Below are 12070 nucleotides of genomic sequence, written 5' to 3'. Positions count from 1 at the left end.
ATAAGTATGATAATATTTTGGTATTAATTATTATTAGCAAAGAACTTTACAATCCAACCAACCTCCACCTGTATTCTTGAGCAACAATTACTTTTTTTTGGGTTCAATAAATAGCTAAACTGTTTTAGGTAACAATGATAGATCATACAACAGTACATTCACATGTTTATTCATATATATATATACATATAATCACCATCTTCATGCAGTCTATACTATATCGTATTAAAAAAAATATTCAGATATGGCCAAGTTTTTCTGGGAAAAAACAAAATTCACTGCCCTAATGGTGATGATGATGATGGGTTATTTTTACTTAAATGGAGCAATGGGGAAGATTAATTTACCCAATGGTGAAAAGTTTCCAGCTTTGATAGTATTTGGAGATTCAATTGTTGATCCAGGTAATAATAATTATATAAATACTATGATCAAATGTGATTTCCCACCTTATGGGAGAGATTTTAGGGGTGCCAAACCTACTGGAAGGTTCAGCAATGGACTCATTCCTTCTGATTTAATAGGTACTCCCTCTACTACTACTGTTTTTTTTTTTTTTTTTTTTTTTTTTTTTTTTTTTTTTTTTTTTTTTGCCTTTTAATTTCTAAACCACTGTTTTTACCAGAAACAGAAAAAACAATTAATATCTACTACTCAGTAACAACAACTACCTATCAGTAACAACAAACAACTAATATAACAATCTATTTATCAAATAAAATGTTATTTTATTTGTTGCGTAAATTCTTGTTTTTATGTAAATAATTGTTTGAGATTGAGAAATTTAGATCTAATTTTAGTTTAGAAGTAGCATTTTGTAATAATAATAATAATAATAATAATAATAATAATTGTCACGTCCGTGTCTAAAGTTAGACATATAGATTTTAGAGCATTAATTAATTATGATTTTAAATATATTATTGAGTTTCATTTAATATTTTTCGGTGTAAATTAAAAATTTAGAGTTAGTTTTAAAAGAAATTAGAAACACGAAGAATCACGATTAATATTTTTTTAGTCATATGCAAAGTCATATACGTTGAAGTCTAATTACATTTTATATTATTATTTGAATTATTATTATTATTATTGTTAAAATAATTACATTTTATATTCTTATTATTATTATTAATTAAGAAACAAACGTGTCATCTATTTAAAGAAACAATAGAACAGTTGTTGAAATATAGTACAAACACTTATCTAAGGATTAATTAATATTTATCTACATAATGACACCTTGCAATAGAAATTAGCTTTGGTTATAAATTTTCGTTTTCTTTGGTTTATGAAAAAGGAAGAAAAAAATGAATGGTTTTGATTTTGTAAGAAATGGAAGGAAAAAAAAAAAGGTTTTATATTCGTCATTGTTTTAAAAGAAAATTTAAAACTTATAAATGATAAAATGGTTTTCTTTTTACAAATAAAATGATGGAGATTTTCATTTTAACGGTATAATTTTTAAAGAGCAAGAATAACGGAGACTTTTTATTAGCGTAACACAATGTGTGAACGGGTTAGAAGCCGTAATAATGTGTCAAGCTTTTCGACAGTCTACAAGAGATAATATTATTTTCTATTTTCTTTTTAGTAAGGTTCTAGTAAGACAGTTATATTAAAATAGAGGCTTCTTTAGCGGGTTCGGTCACGGAAGGAATTGACGTTAATCAACTGTTAAACTGTTAAAAGTTAAAGTTTTAGATATTGAAAAAATTATTAAGAGTTTAAAGATAATATCAACATTAATGGGCTTTTAGCCAAGTAATAAGTTTAAAGGTTGAGTTTAAAGGTACAATCAGTCCAAAAGAATTACGTCGGTTTAAAATTATTATCTTAGTGACCGAAAATAACCCAATAAGAATATTTCGATTATTCTAAATTGTATTAATAAAATATTTTAAGTAACTTTAATAGTTAGAATTAAAATACGTTGAAAATAGAAGGACTAATACTGATATTTGCTAAATACAGTCGATACCAAGTCGAATATAAGATTAGTACAAGAGTTTGAATATTATTATATAAAATTAGTACCAGAAATTGAATATAAAATTAAGTTTATAAAATTAGTGCAATTAGACGTATGATAATATAACGAGTCTAACGATATGTTCGGTTTAAAATAGCTATTCCGGTAATAGATAAAAATAAGTTTCAGTTTTAAATTATTTAAGTGGCTTTGAATACGTTTTATTAGAGCGTTTAAAACATATTGTTTAAAATATTTATATACTTTTGATTTTGGTTATTTGAAGAATAATTATTTATTATCGTAGTATTTTGAAAATTGGATTGAAAAATGAATTTGATTATATTATGAGAATTGTTTTTGGATTTAGAAAGCTCAACTGTTTTTGGGATTGAGAAAGCTGATTCGATTATTGTTAGTACTTCTGTGATTTGGATTGAAGTCCAAATATGATTTTATGTTGTGATAGTTTGAAAGAAGGATAAAATGATTTTGTCAATCTAGGATTGCCCGGGGTAGGGTTGTAATTGTAAGACTATACCTAATAGCGGTATGGTCAGAGTGCACGGCTGGTAGTCCTAACGTTAGGCAAGGAACGAGATATATATGAATGAGATATCTCGATTATTGATATTGTTGATGTTATGAGAAACTACACGGGTGGAATTCGAGGATTGACACATACGAATTTTGTATTACGTTTTGACAGTGCTTGATGATTTGAAATATAATATTTTACGTTTATTTAATTACGAATTGGTTTGATAAAACATTTATTTATTCATGAGCTGGTTTGGTAAAACATTTATTTAATTTGATTCGTTTCTATAAAATGATATAGATATATAACTATATAGTATAAAGTGAAATGTACAATTAAATTATTACCGTGTCAATAACGAGTTAATAAGTTAAGAGAACTACCTAAAATAGGTAGAACTACGTGGCTTTGATTTCTGATTTAAAGATTACAAGACGTTCGGGATACGTAGGAAGCTTAATAGAATTATCGAGTCCAAGCCAAATAATTAAATAAACTTTAGGTAGTTCTAATAAATTTTTATCTATTAGAATATAGGTTCGGCTTTTAGTTTGTTAGACGTTCGTTATCCTCTTTTCCCTTCATGTCCGATGCCGTTTAGGGTCGGGTGTGACAATAATAATAATAATAATAGTCATGCTTATGTACTAAGTTGTAAAATTTGGAACAAATTTTAATTGAAAAGGTAATAAGGGGATTTAGTTGAATTTGGCAAAGTTGGAATTTGAATGACAAATCATAATCAGAATAATCATTTAATTTGGTATGATTTGATTTGGATTTGGAATCTAATTTTTGTTTTACATTAATTAAAACTAATAAAGATTTTTTAATATAATTTATTGAAAATTTGTATAAAATACAAAATATGATTATTTTTTACTATTTTTTAATATTATTTTAATCTAATTTTAATGAGTGAAAATAAAAAAAATTGGTAAAAATATTATAATTTTTTAAGAAATTAGAAAATTAAATATGTTTATTTTTTTTACGTTGGACACTTTTAATTTTTTATCCAAGATATCTAAAATTAGCCTTCCAGATATAAATTCCTGACTCTGTCACTGATAAAAAAGATGAGGAAATGTAATTCTTATAAAAATAAATTCATCACATATAGCTATAGAAATAATTACATGTTTTAACAGTATTTCTTGTATCTATATATTTGCATTGATAAACTAATTACATGTACTATCAGAATTGAACAAAGAAATGATGAACATTGAAATATAAATAAATTACAATCAGATCCTTAAGTAAAAGAATAAAACTCATCTTGTAATGCTGCGATCTTGAGAGCATCTCCTTGTGTAAATCTTGCCTTTAAATTAGCCCAAGCATCAAATGCATTCTCAAACCAGGTAAGACTTTGTGCGATAATAGGCGAAACCGAACGCGATAACCACGTGAACACCATGGTATTGCACCTATCCCATGCTGGACGAAGAGTATCACCAACCGGAGGCGGTTTGAGAGTTCCATCAACAAAAACAATCTTGTTTTTAGCTCTCAAGCCCCGTTCCATCTCACGACGCCAAGAGTGATAGATATTGCCATCCAAGACCTTAGAAACAAGAGAAATACCAGGATTTTCTCCTGGATGCAGGTAATAGTGACTCGACGGAAGAAGCGAAGGATCTGGTGGAGCTGTAGTCGGTGCTGTAGGATTCGTCATTATGAACGCAAGAGAAGAAGAATTGAAGTAATAAAATCAAAAAATCGAAATCTAGGGTTTCAATAGATGAAAAAGCACAAATCAAGATCGATTTGCGAAAGATGAAGAAAGAATTTGTTCCAAAAAAAAACTTTGAACAAAATGAACAAAAATTCAACACAGAAACGTTGAATTGGAAGGAGAAAATTGAATGCGGAAGCAATTTATCTCTGATACCATATCAGAATTGAACAAAGAAATGATGAACATTGAATTGATGAACGTTGAATTACAGAACATGGAATGAAAGCTCACCAAAAATAAAGAATTCCCAAATCTTTTCTTAACCTTAAAACCCATTCTAACCACTCTTTATATATCCATTTAAGTGAAACGGATCCTTTCTATCTAGAATAGGGAAAATACTTATTTGCCCTTTACAATATAAATAAATTACAATCAGATCCTTGTTATGTACCACTTTAACATTAAAATTAAAAACCAGTGAAATAGAAAAAACTTAAATAAAACTAATCAACGAAAATACATAAAAGAGATATTTTAAAAACAAAATAATAATTATTAAATAATAAAAATAAATATTAAAATTGAAGTCGATAAAAAATATTTTATGAGGAAAATGTAGATAAAATAAAGTACATGAATTAAAGTGAATTTATTTTAAGGTAAAAAAAATAAAATAAATAAGTATATGGATAAAACTAAATTTAGTAAATATATATAAAATAAACAAACTTAATAGGGTGGATAAGTTACATGACTTTGAGGTTTACTCAAGGAAGAAAAAAAGACAATATTAATAGGGTTTTTGTTTTAGAGATTTTCAAGAAATGACAAAGAAAAAAAATGTTGTTATAGTATTAATTCATTTTGGGCTCGTAGGGAAATCAAATGTCTCTCAAAAAGAATGAATTTGACTAACTGTGTTAGTTAGTCTATGGCCTGTTTGGTAAAGAGCGTTTTAGGATAAAAAGAGTGGTTTTGACCAATTTTAGCGGTTTGACCACTGAAACCGCTGATTGGAGTGTTTGGTGGAGAGTTTTGGGATGAAAACGCTAATTTAGAAAAAGCTCCTTTTAGGAGCTTTTTCAATTAGCGTTTTGCAATATTAAAATTAATGGACTCATTTAACCCTAATTATTTTATGTATATTTTTATGTATTAAAAAAAGAAATGCTCTTATTCGTCTTTTTGCACAAACCGCTATTATCAATCAGCTAATTTTTACCAAACAGATCTACACAAACAGCTAATCAAATCAGCTAATGTAATCAGCTAACAGCTAATTCCCAAACAGGGCCTATGATAACGTAACACATTGACTTATTAACTTTGTAGGTATGACACAATAAAATGTTAACTATTGCTAATATAGCATGTTAGCTTGATAACATAACATACTGATTAGATTATGTGTCAAATTGTGTCTAGGTGTGTAAAGCACATGCCATCTTTACGGAACAAAAACACATTCTTTTATTTGTAAATCCATAAAAATTACAAAGATTGTATTTGTACTTCTTCCTATTAATTGCAAATATCATGACATTGAAAATTTATCAAATTGCATGTGATGATTTTAATTTAAGATATATAAAATAATAATTTTTTTCTTTGGGGAAAAAAATTCATTAAAACACAAAAACTTAATCAATTACATCCGACACAACTACATCCCTTATAAAACGATGAGCTGAGTCCAACATATAAAATTCAACCAATTAAAAGACTCATTAGCTAAAGCATCCGTAACTTTATTTCATTGCCTTAAGACATGCGATCGATATTTTGATCCTCGGACAACTTGCAACAAGACGCCTACATGAATCAATTACGTCTCCGAATTCAAAATGTTCCTCTAAACTAGACTAGAGTTATTATTCACATCCGCGGTCCAGAAATCACCATCATAAATATTTAGCCTTAGCCAATGAATCTTCTTTTTATCACCAGTCGAACCCCACTAAAATAAGATATCTACGCGTGTTTAGAAGAGCCTAAACATCAAGCATGTTTTTAATGCTCTCTCATCTCTTCCTTCACATTTCTACTGTATAAGATATCATATTTTTTTAAGATTAACAGACTGACCCAACCTTTGTTCATACATTAATAAGGTTGTCAGGATTCGAACCTTCAACCGTTTCTGATACCACGTCGTGGAACCAATTAAACTAAAAGTTTAAGTTTATATTTAAGGTCCAATCATAAAATCTTATATTAATTTAAGGTACATATATGTATACTTCTTTCTTTGCATATTATATAGTGGCCCTGTTTGGGAATTAGCTGTTAGCTGATTACATTAGCTGATTTGACTAGCTGTTTGTGTAGACCTGTTTGGTAAAAATTAGCTGATTGATAATAGCGGTTTGTGCAAAAATACGAATAAGGGCATTTGGTTGGAGGAGGAGTCTATCTATTAGGGTTAAAGAAGTCCATTAATTTTAATATTGCAAAACGCTAATTGAAAAAGCTCCTAAAAGGAGTTTTTTTCTAAATTAGCGTTTTCATCCCAAAACACTCTCCCAAACCTCTCTCCACCAAACACTCCAATCAACGGTTTCAGTGATCAAACAGCTAAAGTTGGTCAAAACCGCTCTTTTTATCCCAAAACCCTTTTTACCAAACAGGGCCAGTATATATTATATATAGTTGAATTAAATGTTGTAGAATGAATTATCAGCTCAGGAATTGGGAATAAAAGATCTGGTGCCACCATATCTTGATCATAATTTAAAGCCGGAAGACCTTGTCACCGGCGTAAGCTTTGCCTCCGGTGGTTCTGGCTATGATCCTGAAACTCCTAAATCTGTGGTAATTTTTATATATAATTATAAATTTTCTTTTCATATTGCATTTTCAATTAATTAATTAATTATTATATATGCATAATTATTTTTTCTTTTTCTGCAGTCTGTACTGTCACTATCAGATCAATTAGATATGTTCAAAGAATACTTATCGAAGATAGAGGCAGCATTTGGAGAAGAAAGAAAAGAAGAAATATTATCAAAAAGCTTATACTTAGTATGCATAGGAAGTGATGATATTGCAAATACTTATTATATTCTGCCATTTAGGAGAATTCATTATGATCTTAATTCCTACACTGATTTGCTTCTCAACTCTGCTTCAACCTTTTACCAGGTAAGTACGTAATTCACTGAAATTAAATTATGGATAACTTACCCGTTGTAGCTCAATGGGGTCTGCTCTTTTTTTTTTGGGAGGCATTTATTTTAGGAATCCAAAGCAGACAAAGAATTGATAATGCAGTTTAAGTTTATGAGATAAATTTCATGTTCTCCACTAAATATGTCCGTACAGAGAGGTGGAGAGCCTTAACTGTGACTAAGCCTCGATTATGATTATCTCATTGAGAATACATAAGGTCTAAAAATAAATAACGTTTTCGAGAAGTGTATATTTGAATTTAACGTATGAAATAAGGTGTGTATAATTTTTGTCCATTTTCACACTTTGGCGTACAACTTTTAATTTTGCATATAAAACTGTACAATCTTTTGGTGACCTTCCACTAAAGTGTATAGCCGGTAATTATGACTGGTCAACGCAAAGTCAACGTGTCACGTCGGCCATTTGACCTTTATAGAAGTTAAAATTATTGACGTGACATGTTGACTTTGTGTGGACCATTCAACTTTTGACTTTTAAGGAGGTCAATTTACTGACATGGCGCGTTACTTCATGTTGACCGGTCACAATTAACGGTTGTACACTTTCGTAGCAGGTCACCAAAAGCTTGTACACTTTTATGTGCAAAATTAAAGGTTGTACACCAAAGTGTGAAATATAACAAAGGTTATACACCACGTACCCTATGAAATAATACATATTCACCTTTAACATTTCCAAACAATATTAATTTTACCTCTACGTTACCGAAATTTTGAAAAAATTGGTTTGACTGTTATTTAATATCACATTAGATTTTCCAAATATCAACTATGTCTAAGTTATTTAATGTGTTACTAACACAGTTACAAAAAACCATGTTAAAATACTAACAACTAAATCTGCCACATATAAATTAACTAAAATGTTTACTGCGTAACTAACATAGTCACAAATAACCAACAGAAAATGTACGAAAATTTCTTATTTGAAAACGTCAGGGTTAAATTTATATAATTTTGTACGTTAAAGTCAAATCTGCACTTCCTAAAAAACGTTATAGTCAAATCAAGCCCTTGTCCCAAAATTAAATAATGGAGTACACTACAAATTTAGTTCTATGTTTATTTGGAGAGAGTCTCTACATACAAAAAAAAAAAATCTAACTTTTGTCGGATGTTGAAATTTCAAGTCTCATTAACGGTAGAAGAGTTTTTTGTTCTTTAGTAAAAGATATCGAATTTCAAGTCATTGACTAGTAAGAATGCTAGAGGTTGAAGGAAGATAAAACATAACAAAAAAAACATATTTCCATTCATTTTGTTATATGACAGGAACTATATAAAAGAGGAGCAAGGAAAATAGCGGTGCTGGGATTACCACCATTAGGGTGTGTACCATCACAGAGAACTATAGCTGGAGGATTCCTAAGAAACTGTTCAGATAAGGCAAACGAAGCTGCAAAGCTTTTCAATTCTAAAATCTCCTCTAAAATTGATTCTCTTAATACACAACTTCCTGGTGTCAAGCTTGTCTATTTTGATATCTACTATCCACTACTTTCCCTCATCCTAAATCCTGCCAAATATGGTAAGTTTATTTACACAGGTGTTTTCACTTATTGTCAAACTGGTGCTCGAAAAAAAAAAAAAAAGTTATCCAAAAAACGATTGAGCTTTTTCATTTTGTCAAATAGATCACCGAGTTTTTCGTTTTACTAAAAACAATGATATTAAAATTAATGAGAATTGATGGTCTCAAAATTGAAAAATTCAAAGACCTGATGAAATTCTAAGTAACTTTAATTCTTCATTTTCTTTTATTTTGATGTCATTTAGGGCAAATTATTATTAGAAGCGTCCGGTTCTTCATGTCAAATTAAAGACCTTCCATACATATTTTGACACGTGTAATATGGATCCACACATTTTATAAGAGGTTCTATTATTTTTAACTATTACGTGGGATCACAATACACGTGTCCAAATGTGAATTGGGGATCCTCCGAATAATATGGAAGACCCGGTGCTTAATATAAGAACTCGTCATTTAGATGTTGTTTGGTGAAAAGAGTAAAAGTGATCGTTTACACAGAGAGATAGCTCCAAAAAATTATGATTTTGGAAAATAAAAAATTTGATTTCATAGTAAATGTTGTACTAAATAACTTTAACTCTTGGAATTTTCCATTTTGAGTTGGTTAATAGTCATTTTTATAGTGTCAAATTAAAAGATCATTGTTTTTAACAAAACGAAAAAGCTCAGTCGCCTTTTGGACAAAAAAAAAAAATTCAAGTACCAGTTTGACAATATGTGAAAACACTGAGTTTTTTTTTTTAACTTTACCCTTTTATTTAATCTTCTCTTAATCCATTAATTAGGAGTAATTAATTGGATTAAACCCCAAAAGGAGATCATTTATGAAAATTATTTTCAACGTAGTAATGGTTGAGAAATAATTCCATTGAAGAGATTGTTTTTAATTTTGTAGTTAAAAACAACTCTTTTATGGTGGTGGGTCCAGCATGATGGTAAAATTAAGAGATAAGGTATCAAAATATGTCTAAGGTTTTTTGGGAAGTACAAATTTAGGCTTAACGTTCAAAATAACACTAATATAGGCTTAACGTTTACAACATAATATCAATTTAGGCTTAACATTTAAAATATAGCATCAATTTAGGCCTCACGTACAAAATAGCACCAATATAGGCTTAACGTTTACAAAATAATACGAATTTAAGCTTAACGTTTATAAAATATATACAATTTAAGCTAAACGTCATAATTAAATTAATCATATTACATTCTTTCTTTATTAACTTTATATGTTATCTTTTTATCTAGTTCTATATTCTTATTTATTATAATACAATTAATTAGTATTCTTACCCATTAAGATATTATATTTGTTTTTCATTAATGATTCAATGACTACTAAATTTCATGGTGTTCGAAATATTGTGGATATTCAATTACTTTTAGTTTGCATATATTATATGAGCCATAGAATTTAGGAGTCATTGAATGGTTGATGAAAAACAAATATAAGACTTTAATGGGCAAGAATACTAATTAATTGTATTATAATAAATAAGAAAATAGAACTAAATAAAAAGATAACATATAAAGTTAATAGGAAAAGAATATAATATGGTTAATTTAATTGTGACGTTTAACTTAAATTGGATATATTTTGTAAACGTTAAATTTAAATTCGTATTATTTTGTAAACGTTAAGCTTATATTGGTGCTATTTTATACGTGATGCCTAAATTGATGCTATATTATAAACGTTGAGCCTAAATTGATATTATGTTGTAAACGTTAAGCCTATATTAGTGCTATTTTGAACGTTGAACCTAAATTGATACTTCTCCAAAACCTTACATTTATTTTGGTACCTTATCCCTAAAATTAATATTGTACCATCATGGTGGACCACCACCATAATGGACTATTTTTAATTGCAAAGTTAAAAACAACTTTTTCAAATGAATTATTTTCCCCATTATTACCAGATTGAGAATAAGTTTCTTAAATGATACTTTTTGAGATTTCACCCCAATTAATTTGGATCCATTACATTATTTATAACAGTAATTATATATATAATAAATGACAGGGTTTGAAGTTGCTACAAAAGGATGTTGTGGGACAGGAAACATAGAAGTGAGCATACTTTGCAATCCAGGAGTAGAGGGGCATTCTTGTCCAGATGCTTCTAAATACATATTTTGGGACAGTTATCATCCTTCTCAACAAACTTACCAAACCCTTGTTCCTATAACCCTCAATCAAGGCATCTACAAACTCTTCTAATCATTGTTTTAAAACCCGATTCGACCGCGAACTAGCCATGTATTCTTTTCGGTTGTATTTATTTTGCGTCAATGATTGACCCGTTAAAAACTAAATTCGACCGGTAAACCTATATGACCAGAGTTATTTGAGAAATTAAAAAAAAAACTACAATCTCGTTTCTTTTCGGTTGATGATGCAGATTGGCTAAATTATAAAAAAAAATGGTGTTTATTGTAATGTTGAATTATATATTAATTTAATTTTAATCTTAAATATTGTATTAAACTAATTTCTTATTTTTGGAGGTGTGAATTTTTGAGAGTGTTTATTTACTATATTTTCTTCATGTTTGTCTTTTCACATTAAAAGAAAAGTTATAAGTGTTTGGTTAGAGTTCTTCTGTTTGCCTTTTATACATGAATAGCGATATCATCAATCTATGGTGGAAAGGACTAAAAAACGGAAGCAATGATCCAACTCAGGATTTGTTGATCACGTTGCTCCAAGCATCAAACTCCGGGTTAGGGTTATTATTAGGTAATGTTTGCACATGAGGAACAAAATTCCTATCAATGCAGTTGCAACCGTCAACCACGTAGCAAATTCATCAATTGAGCTCTCCGTTGGACAAAATTGTCGAACTTAGTTTAACAGGCAGTTGGCTCGATAAATTAGGGAATGAAAGAGATGGAATGAAGAGTTGTGTTTTTTTTATTACATGAAAGGTTGTGATTGAGAGATCACGGGTTCGAGTCTTAAGAGCGGTCTCTTGCCAAAAAAAATGGCAGGAAAAAGTTTAACCAGTACACTATTGTGGTGGGACCCTTCCCTAAAACCTCGTTTAAACGGGGACGTATAGTGCACCAGGCCGCCTTTTTTTACATGAAGGGTTGTGATTGAATAGTCTAGTTTACACTGGAGAAAATTTAATTTG

At 29.2% G+C, this 12070-nt stretch overlaps 1 protein-coding gene across 1 annotated transcript; it reads left to right on the top strand.

Moving 5' to 3' along the window:
- The first annotated feature begins 218 nt into the window (after positions 1–218).
- Positions 219–11409, top strand: LOC136209886 (GDSL esterase/lipase EXL3-like). The gene is made up of 5 exons (XM_066001508.1): positions 219–524; positions 6881–7011; positions 7111–7344; positions 8667–8922; positions 10958–11409. The coding sequence occupies exons 1-5, from the start codon at positions 245–247 to the stop codon at positions 11152–11154; spliced, it is 1098 nt and encodes a 365-aa protein (XP_065857580.1). The 5' UTR covers positions 219–244; the 3' UTR covers positions 11155–11409.
- The last annotated feature ends 661 nt before the right edge of the window (positions 11410–12070 follow it).

Source organism: Euphorbia lathyris, chromosome 10, assembly GCF_963576675.1.
Source record: "Euphorbia lathyris chromosome 10, ddEupLath1.1, whole genome shotgun sequence".
Classification (NCBI taxonomy): domain Eukaryota; kingdom Viridiplantae; phylum Streptophyta; class Magnoliopsida; order Malpighiales; family Euphorbiaceae; genus Euphorbia; species Euphorbia lathyris.
The sequence above is the reverse complement of the archived record's forward strand: the minus strand, read 5'-3'. Positions and strand labels throughout refer to the sequence as shown.